Genomic DNA, 25,745 nt, shown 5'->3' with positions numbered 1-25,745 from the left:
TACACCACTATAGTGGGGAGTATATTATGCGTTTGTGCTGATGTTTGTAACACCTATAAATATTGGTCATACACCCTTCTTAAAGTATACTAAGCTGCTCAGAATTACTTTCTGAGTCGATTTTGCTATGTCCGTCCTTCTTGTGTGTCCATGTAAACCTTGTGAGCATATATAGGACACAGTTTTAAATATAATTTGATGAAATTTTGTATATACTCTTCTTTTGACCCATTGATAATGGTTAAAATCGATCCATATTTCAATGATATATCCGATTTTCGTAATGATCGGGCCTCATTTGACCCTAGTCCCCATGCAAAGTCTCCTTCAGAAAATGACTTGAGGTCAAATATCGCATATAAATATTAATATGATGAAATTCTACAAAAATAACTTTAATATAAACGTAAATCCCTCTAATAACATTTATAAGGATATGCCCATATTTACCCTTGGCCCCGTATAACCCTTTTTTACAGAATTTCTATTTTTTGTCAACAGATTGTGAAAATATTTCGGAATTAAGGTAAAAAACAATAAAAAACACATTTTGCACATACTCACTGGTGTAGGGTATTATATGGTCTGCCATGACCGACTATACATTCTTACTTGTTTTATTTTGTATAAATGAAATTTTTTCTAAAACAAGAAAAAAAAATTTGGAATATAAATTATTCGACAACATATAATTCGTATTCGTAATATTCTTGCACTTTGTACACTATTTTCAAAGATTGCCCATCACAGCTGCACATAAAGCCTATGGATACAAAATACAACAGTTGATTGGTCCTTACTTGTCCTTTGCTTGTAGTAAATTTACAATCAACTAACGCACCATATTCCAAGTCTTTGCCTACGAACACACAATATTGTCGTTTGGTTTTGTACGATGAAATTTGCATTTGAGAAAAATTTACTAAAAATAACATCAACTACAAACCATTATGACCACCACAACATACTGCATCACAGTATGAATTGGATGCATATAGTATTTTACTTAAAGGGACAATAGATTCTAAGTAAGAGGTAACAAACATATTTTTTTTCATATTTATCATGAATACTCGTGTGTCTGGTAAAAGAGGACATTTTATGTTTACAAACCTTCATTGAATATGTATGTAAGTATGTAAATTTCCTCTATGAATTTATGATCATAATATAAATTTATTTTGTTTGTTCATGTTCGATTAAAAAAAATGAACTATAGTAAGTAAAGGGTTCTGTCGTCAACAATTTTGGAAACTTTTAGAAGGTATTTAAAACATTAATGATTATATGTATAAATACTTTGAGGTACATTAACTAATAGTATTTTTAATAGATGCAATGAAAGTTTAGCTTTTAATTTATCGATCTTTTTAAAAATTCCTCTAAATAGTTCAAAGATTTTAACCCAGAGATAGAGTTTGGGGTTCGGGAAATCCCTTCCGTTAAACCAAAAATGTTGACATTCTCTTTAATGCATTTCTAAAACCAACGTCTGTGGAAAGCGTTTCAGTTATTTTAGTAGCTGGAAATTTGTCTGATGTAATGCATGTTTGGATTATATCGTCCTTCATTTACATGACAATGTTAAATGTATAATGTAAGTGTAAGTTTGGTTGGTTGATGTGGTAGCAAACAGCTAAGTAGAATCGAAGACTCCGTTTTGACTGGACCACTCCTCTCGTCACGTGTAGTATTGTATAGCATTAGATCCAGCCTGTAGCAGTGAAAAAAGCTCAGAATATCATTAAGCTTAGACCCACATATCTTACCAAGGTTGGCTATGAAGTAACTGCCAAAAAAACAGTTTCTCTTAGAGGCTAAAGCAGGTCATTCACAGAGAAGATGGAAGACCGTTTCATTCATCATTGAACAGGAGCCCAAGGAGCTATCAAACTCGATATATGCCGCGTATTTCGGGTTATAAAGTGTCTTGTGCGTTTCTCATTGAATGAAGGCCACAAAGACTTGGCCGCTTTAGGCCTAGGTTATTCCATTTATACCCAAACAATAACAAGGACAGATCTTTCTTGCATTCTTTAACTAATAGGGAAGTGGTAGTATAAGAGTTTAAAGGGAAAATTGTCGCTTGTCTATCTTTAAAAATTCCTATGTTGCCGCTAATATTGAGATCATGCAGTAATGAGAGATTTAAATATATACATATGTAACTTTTTCATTGGCAAATTCTAAATAAGACATACATATATACTAGGGTGATCGATTATTCGACATTTTCCAAAAACCGGTTTTCGAATAGTTCGAATAGTTGACATTTAAAAAAAAAACCGGTTGATATTTTTCAAATACAGAAAAAACCGGCTAACCGGTTTTTCATTATAAATAAAAAAATATATTTTAATTTGAAAAACTTAATGTTTATGTTTAAATTTGATTAATAAAACATGACCCGAAATGATTTTTAACAGTTTATAAGATTATAACTTTAGATCTAGTCGTCTGATTTACATTATTTCTTTAATATAAAAAAATTAGGAAAAAAGTGGGACACTTATGTTAAACATAAGGTACTATGTAATCCTAGCTTATTTTAAAAGCCCTGTTTAGGAAATTTGCACAGGCATTACAACACTTCCATAAAATTTCAGCCGTAAATTAATTATTGTAATTGGAATATAATTTAAAGATTGATAAAATTTTATCAAACAGTTCATACATGGCAATTTTTCATTAAGCATTAAAATTTCATTACCATTTATAGAAAAAATTGTAATGAAAAATATTTTAAGTATACCATTTAATGAAAATTATATTTTTTTCATTATAACTTTTTTTGATAATGGTAATGAATTTGATAATGAATTTTAAAAAACGAATTTAATTAGTATTTATAATTGTCGAAAAATATATTAAGGAAAATTTTTCGAAGATTCGAGGTTTGAAAGCTTTTAAAACCAGTTCCCGTAGCCCAAATTGGCTGAAATTTTGCAGTCATAAGTACATCTGATGACAATACAATAATATGTTCGAATATTCGAAATTAAGTTCGAAAATTCGAAGTTATTTTCGAAATTTTTTTTATGTTTTTAAAATAATCTCTGTGTCATAAAACTTAAAAAAAAATTTCGAAAATTCTAACTCGTGTTCGAAAAATTTTTAAAGCTGTTAAAACTAGTTCTTCTAGTCCGAATGTGCTGAAATTTGACATACATGATTTCACCTAATGACAATACATTAAAATGTTCGGATATTCGAAATTAATTTCGAAATTCGAACTAATGTTCGAAAATTTTTAAAATCCATTGAATAATGGTAATGAAAATTTATTTTTAAATAATTACTAATGAAATCGTTTCATTAAAAAACATTACCATTAGACAAAATAATGCTAATGAAAAAAAAATAATTATAATTTTTTTCAATTTAATGCTAATGAAATCGTCAATTAATTAGTCGATATAAATAACTACTCCCATGTATGAAACAGTTATCAATTTTACAAATAAATTTTTTTAATTAATTAGGAAAATCAAAAAAGTTTAACAAAGGAGCTGTAGAAAAATATACGCTAGTTCCTCGACTCGAATATTTTTAAAATTTAGACGGGCTGTATTATTATTTACTTAAAAATTTCATTTAAATAATCTTTGAACACAAAGCAAATAAAAGTATTCGAAACCGAAAAAACCGACACTGGTAAAGCAGAAAAAACCGGTTGAAAAATCGAGTCGATCACCCTAATATATACATATACATATAATATGTTTCAAACAAAAATATTTTACAAATTTCCTTTGTTCTTAAATGACAGAATATTTTAGTTATCGTTAAATTTATAAAAAAAAAGTAATCAGTTTTGTTAAAAAATGTTTTATTATAGTTAAAAATTAAGTTTTACATAAATTCCCGGGAATCCTGGGAAATTGAAAAGTCCGGGAATTCTCAAACTCTACTCAGATACCAAAGTATAGTTTTCAAACGTCAAATGTCAAATTTCATTGATATTCATTCATTCGGAGCAATTTTTGAAAATAAACTGTATTTAGGGGCCTTGGACCTAATATCGCACGATTCTCATAAAATTTAATAGATATATTTTACTTCCTATAAAGCAAGTTCATGTCAGATTTCATGCCATTTATAGGCATTATAGTCATTTTCTGAATGGAATTTTTATAGGGAGTACAGTCAATTATGGACTGGTCCTCACAAAATTCAACAAAAAAATTTGGTCTCCTATAAGACTGTTTTATGTAAAATTACATTACGAAACAAGTATTTTTAAGTCGGTACATATGTATGTACGTAAGTGATTTTCTATAGGTAACCTTATAGGGGGGAGGGTGGTAGATATCTATGGTCAATTATGGACTGATTTACGTATATGATTTTAAAAAGCTAATTATGAGTTTTAAAGTAATTTTTATGGTGATCTTAACTATATGATAATTATGGACCGATCCTTTAACAAGAAGATAAAACTTGTTTATATGAAATTTCATCGCTGTACATGCTTCTTTTAGTCGTTGAAGTCATTCTCTAAAGAGGAAGCAAGGATCGATGTTTCCCATTTTCAATACCAAAAAAGTGAATATAAGTGAATATACATATTTGGGCAAAGTTTCAGCTCTATAGTTTCTTCGGTTTGGATTCAATCGTCTTTAATAAGGAACCTTTTGGGGGCTCCCATCATTCAAATTTTGATTGTGTTTCTATCGGATCAGAATCAAATTAAGTAGTATACTTTACGATAAAAAGTGCCTTAACTCTGAAAAAATACATATTATTGCCAATAGATGGATAAAATATTTCCGTATTAAGAAAAAAATCTGACGGTTCTACATAATTCTCAGAACTGAGCAATGCCCATATATATAGAATCCTTCCGAAAGTTACTCTAACACTCACAATTTTAGAAATAATATCGATATTCTTATTAAACTCGATTTAAATAGGTTTCAAGCAATATGAATCATCAAAAAAATTGTTAAAATTTGTAAAAATTAGAATTTAACCCTCAAACCTGATCATGTGATATTAGATAAAGCCTGTCATATACAAAATTACATACTTGTTTTAAATAATATACATATTTCATATATTCTCTATTATTTTTGTGTGTATTTATTCAAATTCCACAGATTTTGAATTTGAAATTAGTTAATTGTGTTAATAATTAATAATTAATATAATTTGCAAAAATTAAACTTTTAATAATTAATGAATTAACGAATGAATGAATGCAAGGATTTGATGAAGTAATTACTAATAAACAGTTATAGTCGTATTTGTGTAATAAACTAAAACCATAACCTCACATTTATAATGCATAAACACCTGCTACCAAAAATCCAAATATATACAATAATTATTCATAAACATATAAATACATACATATGCACAAACAAATATATCCTATATTTATTATATGTTTCCATTAACAGGCCTTAAGTGAAGAAATCTTCTATTTTGAATATTCGAATGACTTTCTAAAATATTATTTGCATATTACCACATCTCATATTTTGCTTTGTATACATTCCAAATTCTACGCTTCTTCTCCATTTGTTTTAGTGAATACCCACTACCTTAAAAAAAAACATGATTTGTACATGATATCGCTTACAATTAACGAATTATTCTCAGAATAATAAGGCCTACTGGCAGGCCCTATTTCATCATAATTATCCTAATAAGTACAAGGACTATATAAATGTGAGCTAATTTACACCCACAGTTACATATTTATTTATACTTATGTATGTATGCAAATATGATTTAGAAATTGTGTACATGTGTATATATTTTAACGCCTATTTACGCAAGTATATATAAATACAGCTATATTTATTTTAGTAAATTTGTGTATCTAACGAATATGTATGTATGTATGTGGGTTTGTATAAATATGTAGACAGTATAAATGCATTTATAACATTGATTTTAATCATGATCAAACTCAACATCCACATGTGCAAATTCGTTTGTGTACGTACATACATACATGTGTACCCGACTCCTCTAATAAACAATCAATTATTATTATTGAATTTACGGTTGCGGAGAGTGGGTAAATTTAACCACATGTGTCACAAATAAAATTCTGACCATTTGAATATATACATATACATATGTATGTTAGTATGAACCCTACAATCTTTGGAACTAATTTACCATTTACGAAAAAACCCATTGTTTACCCTCCAAGCTACGCACACGGCTTAAAACTAACTTTTTATAACGATGGGATAATGGACATCCTTTTCGAATTGTACAAATATTACATAACAAACTTCAAATCCGAAGAAATACACATTGGAAGAAAAATGTTTGTCGGTAAAAAAACATTGTGTTAACAGAATGTATTATCTTTTAATGTTTAGAAACTCGGTTTCCCCGACATAATTCCTTATAATTTTCTAGTCAGTGTTCGTGTGGAATGTTATATCCGGAACAGTATCACTCCCAAGATATTTGGATCTAACTTCCACGAATGCCTGACAGTGGCAATGAAAGTGCTCCAGAGTTTCACTGTCCTTTCCACATGTTCTACATTCGTCTGAATTCGTCAGGCTAATTACCTCGAGCTCCCTTCCCTTTAAAGCTAATACATGCGTCCTTGTACCCATATGATGTAACTGAATACTATATGATGGGATAGTATTCAGTTAAAGCTTTCTTACGATCCAATACGGTCTTAGATTTAACTTCATCACCTAATATTACCCTAATTGCAATCTGGTTGTCGATAAATATGTATGTTAAGCCATGTAGGCGCAATAATAATTAGATTCCGTTATTGCTCATACTTCTACTAGGAAACTTGTCTTGTGATTAGGTAAACTGTGGTATATTTCTGTTTCTGGGTCATCAATATAGAACCCCAGACCCACTTTGTCCCCCAGTTTAGAGCAACGCATAGAAGTCCACCAGATTATAAAAGCATAAGCTAAAATTGGTCCAATTACACTTTTGTAAAGCCAATGTATCATAGTAGAGCTAAGTTCTCCTACCTATCGCCCAGTACCGATGTGCCTTGTTGAACATATCCTCAATGTGATGTCTCCATTTTAATTTCCGGCGAAGGATTACACCTATGTACTTAACTCTGACTGTCTTTCTTGTGATAACAAACTTGGAATCACGTTTAAAGCACATCTCGCCTGGGTCAATGTCATCCATATTTTAAAACACCTTTTAACGATCTCCATTGACTGAACACTGTATGACAGTTTGATAGTAAACGCTACATATAAAGATGCATGGTACATACAGACATAGGTATCTTTGTATATAGTCCGACATAAACATAAATACGTAAACTGTTAAGCTTTTCATATGGCTACAAGTGCTACAACTAATGCTTCTAATGAAAATTTAGTTAGTAACTATTTACCAAATATCTAATATATAAATACATATGTATATAAAACTTATTTATGAACCTAGTTATACAAATAGATGTGAAATAATTTCTATTAAAATAATAATTATGAATTAACATTTCTATAGAATTTATTATTTAAATTTCATTTAGTTTTCATTCTTACATATCCATAACAGGGAAAGTGTCCTCATTGAAATTTATGGATAAGAATTACTAATCGTTTACTCTTCGAGATACAGGAACAAACTCTTTTTAAAGCAACTAAAGTTGCAACGACCAGTAAAACCAAGCGTATGGAACTTATGAATATTGGTTGCATTATTGGGAAATGTTTAGGTATCGGGTTTCATAGAATTTTATCTTAAAGTCCAACAAATTTATACTTTTATAGAGGAGACAAGAAAACAGACTTTAAAACTATTTATATTAGGAAGTCATTCTGAAAACATAATAAGCCAAATGCTCATATCATAATGCAATACCATATTAACGTTTCCAGAATTTTTCGAACTAATAACAAATATAGAGAGTTTGTTGATCTATAAGCTGCAATACAATAGGAAAAATTTTAACCCCAATGATAAAGCGATTTCGCAAAACACTTTCTTTGTAATTGCCCATAATATCGTACAACTTGGCTATCATTATTAACTTAATTTATAGTAAACAAATCTAGCATTATGTTAATGATGCAATAAATCAAGTTAAATTAGAATTGAAATATTTAGAGTTCTTTCCCTCTTTTGAGATTACCAACAATTTAACCCTTTAAATATATACATGTACCAAATTATATAGAATAAATCTTGGTTTCGATGATTATTTTCAGTTTATATAATCACATATACATACATGCATACACCAACAAACACCTACAGCAACAACATTATCATGGGGGTGAATTTTAAATTCAAACAGTTAACACCCACTTTATTTTTAGTCTAAAAAGATAATTAAGCAACAAAATCTGTTATTACTGTTGAATTAAAATTGCATTAGAATAGATCTGCATACACATGAATACATACATAGATAGATACATATGTATCTATGTAAATTCAAATACATACATAAGGCCACATAAAATATTTAACAACAAATACGACTATAAATGCAATAGAATTTTGTAATTACATATTATTATTTTTATTATCAATGTTAAGCAATTGTGCGTGTGATAATAAAAGTATGAGTGTATTAAACAAAATCTATCATAAGCACTAGACCTGTCCCTAAAAATATGAAATTGGATGGATCTAATCTTGTTCTGTCATAATAATAGTACTTCTAATGACCAGAAGATCGTTTTCGGTTTTAGAACGATGTTCTACCAAAGAACATTTTGCAGGCGCAGATACAGAAGGACAAATGAGTATGAATAATGATGCCCACACCATCAGTGAGACCGCATGGTACCTGGAGGAGTCGAATCCTAAGAGCTTATCACCTCCTCACCAACTTTCAAAAAACAGTTCATTGGAGCGTTATGATTTAAACCGGAGCGAGACGACAACCAACTCTATAATGGATAAAGGTAAGATATACATACATAGCTTTAGTGGAGAATCATTGGACGATTCGAAATAATATTTCTGTAATAAATCATATGTATGGGGTAGCACTAAGAACAATCACAGAAATTTTTGAATGCAAATCCTGAGCCACTTTTATCAATAGGATCAAGGAAGAAGATCAGGGAGCGAGATTCTGAAATAGAGCCGACACAGACTCTAATATAGAAACGTTCACAAACGTCTTGGTTGAGTCGTTCAATGACGGCTGTCCTTTATGAGAGCCTCGATCCAACCAGAAGAATCCAATAGAAACAAATTTATAAAATATACGAGGCGGCACTCACAGATAGCAGCTCTTATCTCTAGACAACAATCTATACTGGCCACATGTGCCCGATCGCGTACCAAAACATAAATTGTCGTGGATTGTGAGATATTCGTCAACCGGATCATAATACCAAACCCGTGCGTAACTCGTGATTGTTAAATGGGAGACAGAACGGTTGTGTGGATTTACATTAAAAATCCGGAAACTGTGATATACTACCGTCTTCCTAATCCAGTGACGACTAAACAAAAGATAATAAGAATATGTGTGTGTTTTAGTCAGCACAATTGTGCTATGAAATGAATATCGTTGTCCTAATCATAGAACTAGTTAAAAGCTAATGCTAATAACGAATTGAAGAGAGCTTGAGGCAGTTAAGCTGATAAATACAGAACCATTTGACGCAACGACGGATGAATTAAAATCATAGACTTATGGCCACTTGCCAATGGTGGGTATAAACACTTCGTATTCTTAGTGGACACACAAGTTTACAGGTACAACTGTACAAAATTGGATAAACAGATTCAGAGGAATATAGATCATGGAAAGAGGACAGTGAACTGCTGGAAAACATTTTTTGTCATTGCCAAGCTTTCGTCGAAAATAAATTCAAATATTTTGGAGCGAAGTACTCCAGATATTAAATATTTTCTTCTGGATCACTGATTGGACGGATAGATTAAAAGCTTGCTGCATCCTTTCCAATATCGTTCCATCATCAAATCTTATCGCAGATGTAACCAGATTATCAGAATAACCATATTTAAGGAAATCATTAAATGTCTTAAGTAGACTATCGATAACATTGAGGACAATCTCATAGGTTAAACTAAATAAATGCTATATAATACAAAGGGCCGGCCTAATACTGAACCATACGAACACATACACAATTATTTAACAAATAAAACACCTTAATAGTATTGTATCGAATTATAATGCAAATAAATGTGCGCACAAAGTTATTTGTGTGTAAACACAGATTTATTTCGTTAACACTAATATTAGCAACAATTCTATTTGACTAAATTTACATACATAAATACACGTACATATACATATATGCAAACTTTTACGTGTATATTCGTATAAGAAATGTTATGTATGCAATTCGAAAAATAACATTAATTGAAACTATACGCCTTATTAGAGGCCTACTCGTTATTGAAGCCCTATCTACCTTATCGTGCAATATGTTTGATTATACATATGTATATAAATGTACATACTTCAGGTATGCTATATACATCACCTGTGATCCATTTCATACTGTATTAGTGTCCTTCATTCAGGAGAGTTTTATGAAATAAATTCAATATGATATTTTGACATCGAAATCTAAGGTCAACTCAGATAATATCTGAGTGTAGGGCCCACTGAAAAGCCTCCTTTAACCTCTCTTAACCTGTAGTGTTTTTAACGTACTACATCACATTTGTATGTTTAATAGCTGGTAGCCAAACATAATTATTAATTATGTTTAGTACTTATGGATACATGCACCACAATACCCACTGATCCTCTCAATAGTTTGATAATTCTAATTTAATTATTATTTACCGATTTTGTGTTTAATACGCTAATTTCTCTTTCTGTTTGCTGTGTTAACCGAAAATTTAATTTTAACTAAATTGGTGTTTGTAACAAGTGCAGTTGTTAAAGGAATCTACTATTCAAATATATTATGAAAATTGCATAAATAGGGTTAGAGTAAAAGAGTAAAATAGTTTTAAATTGTTGATTAATGAAATACTTAGAATATGTACTTCTCTCTCAATTTCATTCCCCACCGGTAGTTCTATACTTGATGATTTTACCGATAGATGAGAACATGTACTTCTCTCTTAATTTCAATCCCCACCGGTAGTTCTATACTTGATGATTTTGCGGAGCTGTACCAGGATTTTCCTTAAGGATCTTCTAGTATAACTCCAGCATTTTTTGATGAACTATCAAACACTTAAATAACGCCCTCAATTTTTTGGCGATTTCACTATAGGTTCTGTAGTTTCAGTACTACGCTGTGGGGTTCGGTGAAGAAGCTTCCCCTTTTTCGACCGCAGTTAAGGTCCTTCAGATGCGGCTTAGTGCGCTACATCTATGGTTTCAGAAAGAATGGAGCCCTCCGGCTTAGCTAAAAGGTCTTTGGCACAATCTAAGGCCATTTTTTTCGTTGTTTATGAGAGCGTGGAAGACACACAAAAGCCTTTTGGAGGGTCATTGCTACATGGGGGGTTGTCTATAGCTGCATGGAGATTCGTCCAACCTTTGCTTAATCTGCAATACCTGAATTAAGGGGATTGGCAGGCATACCCTGGTATAGGAGGGAAGATGTTAGCAACTAGTCCTCTTTTACTACTAAATAGCCATTCAGGTTTCAGGCACCGCAACCATCCACATTAACAAGTAGAGGAAATTTAAGAGGAGTAAAGGAAAGAACTAATTCGGGTTAGGGGACATTGGTGAGGGATAAGAAAATTTTGATCTTAGGATTACGGAAATTAGAAGGCATTTATCATATCTGGTGACCATTCACTAGCAATGATACTTCATTATCATACTTACATATGTATATCTGACATTACTCGAGATCGTATTAACACTTTTGACCATTTGCCACATAGGATGACTGACAACATCACATCCGCCTAGGTCGTTTCCTCTGAGACCTTCCGCGCCTTCAACACACAGATACAGGCATGTACATTTTGCAATTATCCAGAGTATACATACATATATAATTTTTTTGCGAGAGATATTTTTATATATTCCGGACTGACATAATTAATTAGTTTAAGATAATGGGTATAAATACTGATGCTGTAGCAACACCTTTCAACTTTTGCTGCTAATTAGTGTAATTTCATGCGACACGCGCTTTTTACAATACATTTGTTTATCTTAAAATAAAAATGAACAAATATAAAAACTACAAAATGCTTAAACCTAAATACAACAGAAATGACACGCTCAATTGTTTTGTATGAAAAATGGTGATGATATTGACGGAATCTAAGCGGAAAAACAAATAATCATCTAAAACGAGGACTCCTTACCAGTGAGTTCATTTATATATAAAAAATATCCTTAAGAAACAAACACAAATAGAGTAGTATACCATCAATAAATAGAAGGAGGGGAAGAGGTCATAAAAAAACGAAAAATTTAAATATCAATTTTCTTAAAAACGAAGCATGAAACAAAAGAACAGCAAATTTTGAAAATGCTTCATTACTTCTGTGATTTGTTGGAAATGAAATTGTTATAAACTCACACACACGCACAAAGTATGCTACCATTTAACACACACTATTACAAATAGACACCCACTCTTTAAGAAAACTCAAACACTTCCAGGATATTGATAAAATATCTAAGAAACCGTGAAGCATAGAAAAATTGTCACTGAACTCATCGTATGCAAACAAAGAAACAAAATCAATTGTAAATGGTGTCAATATTGTTACAATTTTATTATTTTTTTGTAAAAAAAAAATGCAGTATTTTTTTTAATTTTTGAAAAAAAAAAACGGAAGCTACATTAACATTACCCTACACGCTACATTGAAAACTAAACGAAAAAAATAAGAATATTAACAGAAAATTTTCTGCCTCAATGAGAAACGTGTATTTTGAAATTATATTTTTTTTAAATGACAAGAATAATGGAAGGAAGCGCCTTAAATACGATTTTAATAATAATTTTATAAAAGTCACGAACAGTAAAAGAAAATACAAATAAACAGAGAAATTGTAGCATAAAATTACTTCCGCTATTTTAAGTCTACAGGATTATAAGCAAATGTCCAATCAAGGACAAATGTTTCGAAACAAATCAAAATTGAAAATAACTACGAACATGGAACGTGATGGTGGTGATTGGAAATTTTAATAGATGATACAACACATAAGCAAATAATATTTATGTGTAGTGTCTGCCATATATAACAGAAATTATTTGTATAATAGTGGTTCCTACCTATTTTATAAAATACTAGCATACCCTGGGTGCTTCGCTACCCTAACTTAAATTAAATACATATAAAATTTTGTTTACTTTTATAGAAAATTAAAATTGATTAAACATTTTCTTAATGTTTCAGTTTTATACGTTCAATATCACGTGATTAAATTCGCATTCAGTAAGAAGCTTGTATTTTTAGTTTCATTCATTTAGCTTTCACATTATAAAAAATTTCGAAAGTACTATTTGAAAAAAAGTACTATAAAATACCTCTAATTTTTTTTTTATAATCATTTAATCAAAAATTGTATGTTTCTGTGTTCAATATTATATACAATTCAAAAAATATAATTTTAATGAATGAAAAAGTACCAAAAGTCCCTTTCAGTAGATTCTCATTCACTAAGGTCCCTACATTTTAAATTTTATTTTCAATATCTATGATCAATATCGTAAAAATATCAAAACGTACCATCGGAAAAACGAAAAAGTACAAAAATCTCTCTCAATAAATTCTTGTTTAATAAGGACCGTGTGTTCCGGTTAACCATTATAAAGGTACCATTTGAAGAATAGAAAAGTACCAAATTGTTCCCACTTACAGAATATTATTCAGTTAAATATGTTAAAATTAATGTTCCAAGGTTGAATATTTTAGAAAATTAAAAAAGTACCATTTATGACATAAAAAGTACTAAAAAGTTCTCTCTTAAAGAATCTTATTCAATGAGGACCGTGTATGTTTAATAATCACGTGTTTTGAATTCATACAAAGAATATCATTTGAAGAAAGAAAAAGTACCAAAAGTGGAATAAATTTTACCTAAGTGGAAAGTACTAATAAAGAATACAATTTTTCACCTTTTCGCTTAGAAATATACTTTTTCGAGAATTAAGTTTACAAAATGTTCCGTATTTAAATCTATAATCAAAAAGTACCAAACAATTTACTCGAATTTGGTCCTATATAGGCCTTAGTACTCGAATTCCAAAATAATATACCAACAGCTTTATTTGTGTGAGTAAATAAACTACTTTTTCACATTTTATAAAAATTGGCTCAATGAGAATAAAATTAAATTTCCCGTATTTCCCTTTTTGGTACTTTTTCCCCCCGTGAAATAGCAAAAATTTTATTACAATAAATATTACAGAGTTAGTCCATAATTTAATAGGAATAATTCAATAAACCGAAAAAGTTTTCTTAATGTGCTAAAAAAAAAGTACCATAAATACAGTTTTCTCCCTTTTACACCCAAAAAGGACTGAATTCTTAAAAAGTACGACAGATGTCTCATAATTTTGGGAGATGTATCCAAAATATTTATAAAAATTTGATTATGTTTATTAGTTCAAAAGTTATAAAGGGCCAAAAAACGTACCAAAATCACCTTTGTTACACATTTTTACCCCTTAAAAGTACGAATTTCAAAAAAGTACCAGACACCCATCTGATCATTTTAAGAGTAGATACAGGTGCTTTTCAAATTTTTCTTGTATCACTAATATTGTGTAAGATAATTAAGAAAACCTGTTTTATCCGTAAATGTACAAATTTTCAATAATCTACATAATTTCAATGGTCTACATAACCAAAAACACATCTACTGTCAAAATTTCATGATTCTAGGTTCAGCCGTTTGGGCTGTGCGATGATGAATCAGTCAGTCAGTAACGCTACTCTTTTATATATGATAAAATTGATAAATCTTTTTAGTTTTATGGGCACAAAAATTATACCGTAAATCGGAACAGAAAATGAGACCAAAGTTCATTGGCTTGTTCAAAAATACAAATATAGCGATGACTTCCGACATATAAAATTAATAAGAACCAAAATTATTTGTAACGTTTAAGTTATAAAGCTGGATCAAGGACAACAGACTCCCAAGGGTTTAGTCATTTACATCCGTACTCTTACCCGAGATCAGAGTACGGATGTACTCTGCGGATCAGTGTGTTCTAGCCGAGAGATTAAGAGTCCCCTAATTCCTCCTAACTTCGTGTTGTTTTATGTGTACTAAGTAACTAACACATCACACCAAAGCAAACGCAATATCTTGTTTTCCTCCCAAAGGCAAAGATTCCACTAGATTTCCCAGCTAAATAAATACATTCGCTCTTTCGTTGACGATTATTAACTAACGGTCTGGCACACATATTATTCAAAGCTTACCTCTGGATCTTCTCTTAAAGTCCAATATGGTTTTAGATTTAACCTTATCACCTCTTATCACTCTAATTACCTTTTGGCTGTCGGTAAATATGTATGTACCTATGATAACACCTGTTGGCGTCATATTTATTTTAATCCAGTATATTTATTTCCGTTTCTCGATTTTTAATGTTATTTCATTTTGTTTCCCCGTTTAGAGCCAACCGTATAACGACTCCCTACGGGGCATATTTCCTTGATGAAAAAATCCATCTTGGTGTATTGAATCCCGGGGTATAGAGGTACTACCAATACCTCTAGTCTGTCGGGACTATAAACTAGTGATGATCAAATGTATCCTCGGCCTTTCCTTGGAATAATTTGACATGGGGTCTAACCAGAGTACTATATAATCTGGCACTACGGGTGGCCGGTTGCGGAGCTAGTCCTGACCGTTCAATTGATTGGGTTTCCTTCGGCATTTACGTAGTGGCTGTGATTTATACCCAAATTCGCGGGGAGAGAATGTTGGTTTAAGGACTGATATATCCAAATGCTAAATATGTCTAGATTTTCTCTCCGGTGCTGTTGCCATCTCAACAGATGTCACTGGGTGATGTGACAGAGTAACTTATGTTGGGTTCCTGAACCCGTTGAGTATTTCTTACTCTTCGCGTAGTAGGGCGCCAGTATATGTTGGGGGATTTTCAGGTTGACACTTGATAGTTGCCTGTCATTCCGTAGATCGTTCTTTATGGTCTGAGTATGGAATTGATTTAATTGGTGAACGATCGGGAAAGAATCCTCTAGTAGACCTTTTACTTCAGGGACGTCGGGACAATTATTGTGTTCGAATTGACTTGGGAAATTTCTACATCCTTTGTCACATTATCTGACATACAGAGGGGTACTGATTTATTGGCTGGATATTTCGGACTACCAAATATGTCTCTAGGTGCTGTTGCGTTGAATCAACGGAGCCATCTCAGCAGTGTGGTTGCTCGGGCTTTAAGAGGTCAAAGAATGCACTGGAATGGGTCATTAGTTGATGGGGATTGCATTTTAAATAATTCAGTCTTTAAATAATTCAGTCTTGCATCATAAGGATGGTCACCTTCCGCTATATCGGAATATTGATTTCACCCGATGTTGGAGTTTGTCACCCCTTCTATTGACTTTAGACCAGTGATTGCTTTTTCCTTGTCGGGGTTTGTATTGGGATTGATCCCATGCTGCCTGTGATTCCGCAGCGGGTCTACTATGGCAAGAGATAAGATAGCTCGTTCTGATTTCTTCATAGAAGGATTCAGGGGCGCCTGGTAGACGGTCTCTAGTCTACCCAGTGGATGAAAAAGATCACCGTGAAATAAGGCCGTCAAGCAGATGTTCATGTTAAGCACTCGACATTCGTATAACGACTGATTCCTATGGGCATTTCTCTACTGTTCCATGATATCCTATCTGGGATCAATGTTTCAAAGTTCCCGAATATTCAGTATTTGGTATAATCTTCCAATGTATCCAGTATATATAAATTTAAATGCAATGTACCTTAAATAACCCAATATGGATAATCGCTAGTTCCTCATTTTCGCAACTACTCTTGCAGTATGATCTCGGAAAAATCGTTATATAAATTGGAAGAAATTAGCGAAAATTTATATTCGTTAGGTCCAATAAAATAACTCCAAGTTCGAGGTTATAGATAAAATCCGAAGATCAAAGATTAAAAAATAGAAGAGATCCTTAAAAGTGCAAGTACTTTTATTTAGTTTTTCATCTGCATATTTTTGATTAATTTTACTTTTTTATCATAATTTGTTGTTTTTTTCTGTAACGTTGATGTTAAAATTAATGCAATGAACCCATAAGTCAAAGATGGTATTAAATCGTACATGTGTAAGATGTGTCTTGCATTTCGTTCTTATTTTAGATTCTATGATTCTTACATATTCATACATTTTTAGTTTGTCTCTGATTTTCTTCTGTTCTTTATTAGCAGTCACTCTATGTTTGTAAATACACGTATGAGTGTGTGTTTTTTTAGAGGTGGATTAAGTGGTATTATCCAACCATACATCCATCGGAGGCATCCCTCGCAATAGCAACAATAACATAGGAGCAGCAAGACACTAAACAATACACTCGTATACACACATGTTTGGACAATCTCAACGGCAGTCAGTCACTTGCACAACACACTCAGTCACTCTTACTCACAAATATTTTAGTTTTGAAACTATTGGATACACGTAAAGAAATTGAAGTGGTATAATGTAGATGATTTTAATAATTTTGCTAAATATTTTTGTCTTTCAAAAATTCAAGAAATACTAGTTTAAAATTATTTTCGAATTTCCTAAAATTTAAAAAAAAGAAGTTTATATCATTAATACATGTACATATATTTTTTTCAGTGTAAATTCTACATGCTGCATTTGATCTGTATAATGTTTGGTGTTGGATTTTGTGTTGGCGTTGTTTGTTGGATGATACTTCTTTTTGGCTGCTGGATGGATGGATAATGCTGTCGCTGCTCTGGCTGCTGCCTGCATTAATATGTACAAATTGTTTGTATTTATTTCAAATAAGATTTCTTCCTCCTCCTCTTTATATTTTGTCATTTCATTTTACATTTTGTTTTTGTTTTCTTATTTACGAATACGTATTTCAATTCATCTTGGAAAATAAATAGGGAAACGTGCTTCGGTATTCGGTCCTTCTTTTACTGTAATGAATTTCATACAAATAAAAACTCTATAGCACATGGAGTGGAGAAACTTTAACAGCAGACATCCAACCACTCACACACATCAATTCAGTTCAATTGGGGAGAAGAGGCAACAACCTGACAGGGATTAAATTGAGATTAATATTAAGGAACCATATTTACTTGTATTTTAAATACAAACAAGAAATTTATTTTTATGTATGAATATTCATAATGAATACAATTTTTAAATGTATGACGAGTATGAACAATGTTTATATTTACATACATATAGATATACAAGTATTTTTTATACAAATTCATATTTGATTTTTGATGTCACGTTCAATTGTGAATTATTTTTTATGTAAAATTGAAGCAATCGTACAGATGTTGAAATAAATTGACTTGTTGTATAACCTAACATTGACTTCAAAATGATAGACCAAGTCCACACGGTCTTCTTCAAAATGTTATACATACATACATATATATATTATTCTTCTGGCGATGCATCAACAGCATTCTTTACAGATCAATTACATCTAAATTTGAAAAATATGTTCCATAACAATTAATTTTAATCAATCCAAACTCAAACTTTTTCTCAAAGTATGCCTTATCAAGTTAAAGAGCTTGAACATCATCAAAAGTAGCCATTTCGGCAATGATGAAAATTGATACCATTACGATAACGTGAAGTGCAAGTTATCAAGTATTAATTTTCTACAACCAGATGAATCAAAGGCAAAGAATTAAATATTTTAAATGCAATCCCCATCAACTAATGACCCAGTCCAGTGCTTTCTGTAACCTTTGAAAGCCCTCGCAACCACACTACTGAGATGTGCCTGTTGATTCGGCAACAACAGAGTTGTATTTGGTAGTCCGAAATACCCAGTCAATAAATCAGTATCTCTCTGTATATCAGATAATGAGACAAAAGATGTAGGAATTTCTAGGTCAATTCCCATTAATTGCCCTGAAAAGTTGAGTGGTGGATCTCAACCATAAGTCGCTAATTATGAATCAATATGCACCCTGTTGAGAAGGCAACAGCACCGAGAACTTCCCTGAAGTAAAAGGTCTACTAAATCAGTACTAGTCTCCTGTCGGGCATAGGAGTCTTTCCCGATCGTTCACCAACTTACATCAGTTCCATTCTCAGATAAAAGAACGATCTACGGAATGACAAGCAACTACCAAGTGTCAATCTAAAAATTCCCCAGTTCGACCCCATTTCAAATCATTATAAGGAAAGGCCGAAGATACATTTGATCATCACCAGTTTATAGTCCCGGCAGACTAGAGGTATTGGTATCACGTCTTATCGCCGAAATATTGCAATAACACCAAGATGAAGACTTCACCAAGGTAACATGCCCTCGGGGGATATTCTGTGGGAATTATTTTCAGATGTATTATATCCAAAATAAGGCGGTAAACATAACACGAGGTAAACATAGTGCAAGAATTCTCGCCAGTTTATCTAAGTTTTCTTTTGTTGTTTACTTCAGATTATTATTTCTTGATACATACATGTCCCTAAATTCTCCGGTAAATGCTAGGGGTTTTCATCAGCTATGATTGGTTTCGCAATATTAATTAATTAATTAAAATAAATATGATTAAAATATTAAATTAAATACTTAAATTAAATATTGTTAAAATAAAAAATATTAAAAATTTTTTTGAAATATGCTACCGAATCCAATTACATAAATTACTTACAATAATACTGCTTTAATTGAATTGCCACTTATTTTCCAATTAACATTTTTAATGTTCAGTTAATCAATAGTATCATTTTGATTATTAACATACACAATTGTATTTAATTATTTCTTGTAGTTGTAGTTTGATTTCAACAAATCGCAACGAAAAATTTTTCTAAATTTATTGTTATTTCTTAAATTGGAATTTTTACAATTTAATTCAGTTTTTGATCAAACACTTTCCCTTATTCCCCGCTATTTTAATTACGAAGCAAATCAGAATTATCCGACTTAATTGGAAAATTAAAAAAAAAACCTATCCGTTAACAATAAATTGCTGAATTCATTCATAGTAAAGACACAAACCTTATTATAAATATTTCAGCCATCTTTTGAAAATAACCTAATAAACTGTTATACTCAGCAAATACAGCAACATAAAGCGTATAAGAACTACCCTGTAAACATTATTATCCATGTTGCTAGGTTCTAGTCTTTACTAATTATTTCCTACACTAGATGGCACTTTTCTGTAACGGGGATAAACTTCTTGCAATAAAATTTTAGAACAAATATACATTTTTAAAAACAAATTAAAAAATTACATAAAAGATTTTTTAAACCTTTCAGACATTATTTAGGTTTGATCTAAATATGTATTCCAATTTTATAACTGTGAAAAAAGTTTATTCTCTTACTTCCACGATACGAGACTGCATCCACATCAAATCACAATATTAAATTTTGAATTGAAGTTTAATGTAGTTTTTGCTAGACTTTGGACTATTTCAATGATTTTTCTATAGACTAGTCTATTAGTAAGACTAGGAGGGAGTTGTCTATTATTTCGTCTTTTGAGTAGTATATAGTCTACTCTATAGAATATTCTATTGTTTAAAGACTACTCTATGAATTATTATTTGTCTATTCTATAGAGTTTATAGTCCTTAGGGAAGCAATAGACTGTATGTATGGACCAATCAATTGACTAAATGGACTTGTTTACTGACTTGTCTAATGACTAATCTATGGTCAGATAATAAATTTAGAAATCTTAACAGTTCATATGTAGGCATATTGATTATATTATTGCCAGGGTTACTGACTAATGAAGTCGGTTTGATATGCGTACGTAGTTTTACTTCAAAGTAATAAAAATTAAAAAAAAAATTGGTACAATCGGAATCAAAAGACTGTTTTGTGCAACTTCAAAATTTCATTTGTCATCCCTAGGTTTAATATAAGAGCCCTAACCGAATACTCTATAAAGGTAAGGGAGCTTGAGGAAGTTAACCTGACGAATACAAAATCTTTCTACGCAACGATGGAAACATGGGCTAGAGTAAATCATACGGTCACTTGGAATAGCGGAACGGTGGGAAAGATCACTGAAATGCGATGGAGTCATCTCTACAAGAGTAAGACGAGAAGTCTTATCAAAAAAAATCTGTTGTTAGTATTATGGTAAGTATTTTTTTGGATTCAAAAGAATACAGAGCATGCGGAGGGCACAGTAAAAGTAAGGAACACTGATAGGAAAATTCTTGGGAACTAAGGCTCATAATTACCGACATAAAATTAAATTAAAGAACATAAAGTCTCGATTATTTATTTAAACTCATATTCTATTCAAAAATAAAGCATTTTTCAATGTACAAAATAAAAAATTATAAAAAAATAAAATATCAACAACATTGTTATACTCTTTAACTTATAAATTTAATAACATTGAAATAAATTTTAATTCTATATTCAGGTTTTTTTAACTACAATTAAGAAAATAAGAAATTAAATAATATTCTATAGAACCATCCTCTCTGATTATAACAGCAGCAGTGATAGGAATTATTTGAATTTAGATATATATTATCAATTAAACTTATATAAAAATCTAATAAAGGAAAAGATTTTTGTTAAATTTTTAATTCTATATTTAATAATGGACTTTTTGTGGTAACAAATAATTTATCCTATACTTCTTGAAAAAAAATATACACTCGTTTTAACAAATAATATTTAATGATTATTATAATAATATTTAGAAGATTTTGGTATATTCTAAATTAATGATGGAAATGATGTGATGGATAAATGAACAATTTGTTCGATATGTGTTTTACTGTCTTGGGTAGTGAAGTATGGGAGGATTTACGTCAATAAGGGTCCATTGCAGCCATTATTTAAACGATATTCAGCATAGACCATACCGGTATTGTGCCAATGGTAGAAGGCAGCCAAAATAAATAGATGCCACCAGTTGTGAGAATGACCGAAGTAGTCAACTTTGCCGGTCAACCAACGTTCTGGAATCTTGGCTGCATATATCACAAAGGCAATGGCACACAAAGCGTACATGGTTATAACACGGGGTACCATTAACTGAAATTATGAAAAAAAATGTCAGAAATAGAATTGAAAATTTAAAAAAATTTGATTCGAACTGACCCCCACTAATTCATTTTCTAAACCACCCATTTTTACAGTCCAATGTCCCAAGGGTATTACACCATATGCTGCCCAGGTAAATAGCACAGCTATTTTGCCATTCAGGGAAACATTTAGTTTTGGAATTTGTACAATCATGGCTAAACCAAACATGCCTAAAGCGATCACAGAGTAAATTATTCTAAGATTCTGTAAAAGATAATGAATGACAAACGTTAAAATTTTCAAACTATAATTTCATAGTATATTCTCTAGAGAACTCACATTAAAACACCAAAAGGCGTAATACATGCTGCTAATGTAAATGGCCACCAAAGACAAGGATATACCCAAATAATCCACCGATAAGAATAACTCATAATGTTCCTCCGATTTACAAGAGAATATATGATAAATCGATGATAAAAGCATACACAAGCAGAAACAAATCAACAGGCACACCACCAGTATTTGATCTTCCAATTCGGCATGAACTTTGAGAAATTGAAAATCAAATATAGTCAAACCGATAAACATAAGACAGCCGCACAAGTGAGTCCAAATATTGATCTGTAATTAGAAAACTTATAACATTAGTTTCTCTAAACTTTAAAAAGAAAGTAATCACTTTACTCACCGTTTCATTGGTCCACCAAAATACACTCTGTAGACATAATTTTGTGGACAGGAATGTTCTATAACCACCTCTAATATAGGGATTAAATTTTAAGTGATCAGGTGCCTATAAATAAATTATAATTTTTTTAATAAATTAAATGTTTTATTTTAATTTAGCATTTAAAAACATTTTTTTAACAATTGAAAAAATTTTAGCTACTTGAGTTTAAAAATTTTCCGCCAAATCAAACAATAGCATTTTTTTTGTAAATTTATTTATAAATTTTAATTGTTTAAAATTAATTGTTGTTGGGCTGTTCAATGTACGTAATAAGAAAATATTTGGGAATATGTAAATAGAATTTGTTTTTTATTTGTTTTTATTTAATTAATTGTATTTATTTTTTTATTTAATGCTTTCAGGTCTAACCTATATGTAACCAGGGGCCAAGATTATTGAACTCTTTACAAAACAAAGTAATTTGGCAACAAAATATATTGTGATTAATCAATCAGTTTATATCAAATAGATGTTTAATAGAAAATAGATTTTAGTCTATTCAACAAGTGCATAATAGGGTTTCTATGCTGTAGAAACTTTTCTAAATTACTGGGCAATTTTAGTATATTTTCATAATAGTTTTCATCTAAAAATTTCAATATTTTTACACCCAAGTAAGTAATTGATGCTAAGACGATCTAGTAGTGTTCTGAAATTTTCAATTCGTAAGGTTTGTTTGGTACTAATAATGAGAAATATTGGTCTGCGATTTCACCTAGCCCCATGGAATACAAATTTGACCGAAGCTCTAATATAAGGTCGCTTCACATTACGATATTAACAAGTTTTATAAGAACCTAAGTTGCTTTACCAAATTTTAATCAGTTCTGTCCATAATTTTCCGTAATCCAATTATTTAAACAAAAATTTTGATAAATAACACTCGACAAAAATTATTTTGTTCTTATGACTTGAGAATCTCTCAATGTCATATTTACAATAATGACATAATGCAAGAATGATCTGGGTAATACCTAACTTACATTACCCTATTTTGTAGAGAGGCCAAGACAACTTATAATCCAAAATAGGCGGGATATCGAAGTTGATGAAAGTAATAACTGGATGCTCGGCCAAGGTGAATTATCTGTGTGGAAACCCAATGGATCTAAAACTGCATTAGTATACATTACGGAGCATCTGACGAGTGGTATCATCTTGTCAAAACAGAGATTCTTCTTTGAATCTACTAGACATTATGCGCAAATTAATTTGTTCTGTAGAGTTCTGTCCATAAGTTAATATAAGAACCGTTTTTAACAAATCACCCTTTATAAACTATAAATCTATACTTATATATGGTCACGATTCATATTTTGATGGGATATAACACTTGTTTAGTAACAGGTATGGAATATTCAACGTTGAATTTACGAAACTGTTGTTACACGGATTGCTCAAAAGTGCAAAACGGGTATGGGGATCTATTTATATTGAAAACCCATAAACTGAAATATTTTACCATCTTCCTAATCACAATACTAGCTTTCAGGCGGAAATTCCTGCTATCGTGGAATGTATAAAACTGGTTGTATTGAATATGGTGCCAATAGTGATTAACATATTAGAGCAATATTAAATCTAAGACTGTATAGGACTATAGAAAAGCCATAACTGAATACTGAATGTATTGGACTGCAAAGAGAGCCATAACTGAATATTGAATGTATTGGACTTCAAAGAAAGTCATAACTGACTTTCTTTGCGTGACTGCATGGATATAATTGCAAATGAAAGAGCGAATGCCCTTGCTATGAAGGAAAGGGAGCTTGAGGGAATAAACTAAACGAATGCAAAATCGTTCGACACAACGAGGTCAGAAAAAGTACTTTTTTGAAGGTTGATAGCAGGCATGGGGGGTAATGATTACACAAAGTAATTCATTACATGGTCAATTACAATTTCTTGTAATGTGTAATTGAGCAATAACCAATTGCAATTACTTGTAATTGTAATGTACATTTTTCCAAATACTTGTAATGTGTAATTGAACAATAACCAATTGCAATTACTTGTAATTGTAATTGAAGTTTTCCCAAATACAATTACTTGTAATTGTAATTGAAATTTTCCAATTAAAATTACTTATAGTTGTAATTAAGGTATTACTAATTACAAATTACATGTAATTATAAGGGACAAAATTCACAATTACAAGTAATTGTAATTGGAAATTCTTCAATTACAATTGTAATTGTCAAAACTTCAATTACAATTACATATAATTGTAATTAGCAAAACTTCAATTACAATTAAAAGTAATTGTAATTAGTAAAGCTTTAATTACAATTACTTCAAATATAATTGTAATTGAAAATGTGGCCCCCCAAGCCTGGTTGATAGTACTTTTATCGTTTTCACTTCAAAAAGGGTTTATTATACCCTACACCACTATAGTGGGGAGGATATAATTGGAAAATATTGGTAGATATTGGCCACCATAAAGTATACCAATCGGCTCTTAGTCGATTTAGCAATGTCCGTCCGTCTGTGTGTCCGTATAAACCTTGTACGCACTCTCCAGGTCTCAATTTTCAAAATACTTTGATGAAATTTGACACATACTCTTCTTCGACCGGAAGACGAAGCCTATTGAAAAAGGTTAAAATCTGCCCACGATGCTCACGATGAAATTTTGCATAAATAACTTTAATGTACATGTAAATCCCTCTACCAAAATTTATATGGATATGACCATATATGCGCCCTGCCCCATATAACCCCTCTTTAAGACAATCTCTTTTTTTGGTAAAAAAAATGTTAAAATATTTCTGAATTAAGATAACAATCAAAATGAATGCTTTATTTTCAAAAAATAATCCAAATTTTTAACGAAATCACTGCTGTAGGGTATCATATGGTCGGCCATGCCCGACTTGTTTCTGTATAGAAGTAATTTATACCGAAT

General features: G+C 31.1%; 1 protein-coding gene across 5 annotated transcripts in view; it reads right to left on the bottom strand.

Moving 5' to 3' along the window:
- Positions 1 to 21,734: 21,734 nt before the first annotated feature.
- Positions 21,735 to 25,745, bottom strand: part of LOC119612622 (progestin and adipoQ receptor family member 3) — a 35,010-nt gene continuing 30,999 nt past the window's right edge. For all 5 annotated transcript variants that reach the window (XM_037968456.1, XM_037968449.1, XM_037968471.1 and 2 more), the window contains 4 exons: positions 22,796 to 22,900; positions 22,444 to 22,728; positions 22,180 to 22,368; positions 21,735 to 22,113 (listed from right to left, as the gene is read on the bottom strand). In XM_037968456.1, the coding sequence (XP_037824384.1) occupies positions 21,883 to 22,113; positions 22,180 to 22,368; positions 22,444 to 22,728; positions 22,796 to 22,900 (810 nt within the window). In that variant the 3' untranslated portion in view covers positions 21,735 to 21,882. The remainder of the gene's footprint in view (positions 22,114 to 22,179; positions 22,369 to 22,443; positions 22,729 to 22,795; positions 22,901 to 25,745) is intronic.

Source organism: Lucilia sericata, unplaced genomic scaffold, assembly GCF_015586225.1.
Source record: "Lucilia sericata isolate MDLA Ls3-8-SP2 unplaced genomic scaffold, ASM1558622v1 Contig000034F_arrow, whole genome shotgun sequence".
Taxonomy (NCBI): domain Eukaryota; kingdom Metazoa; phylum Arthropoda; class Insecta; order Diptera; family Calliphoridae; genus Lucilia; species Lucilia sericata.
Note: the sequence above shows the minus strand (reverse complement) of the source record. Positions and strands in the feature narration are given on the sequence as shown.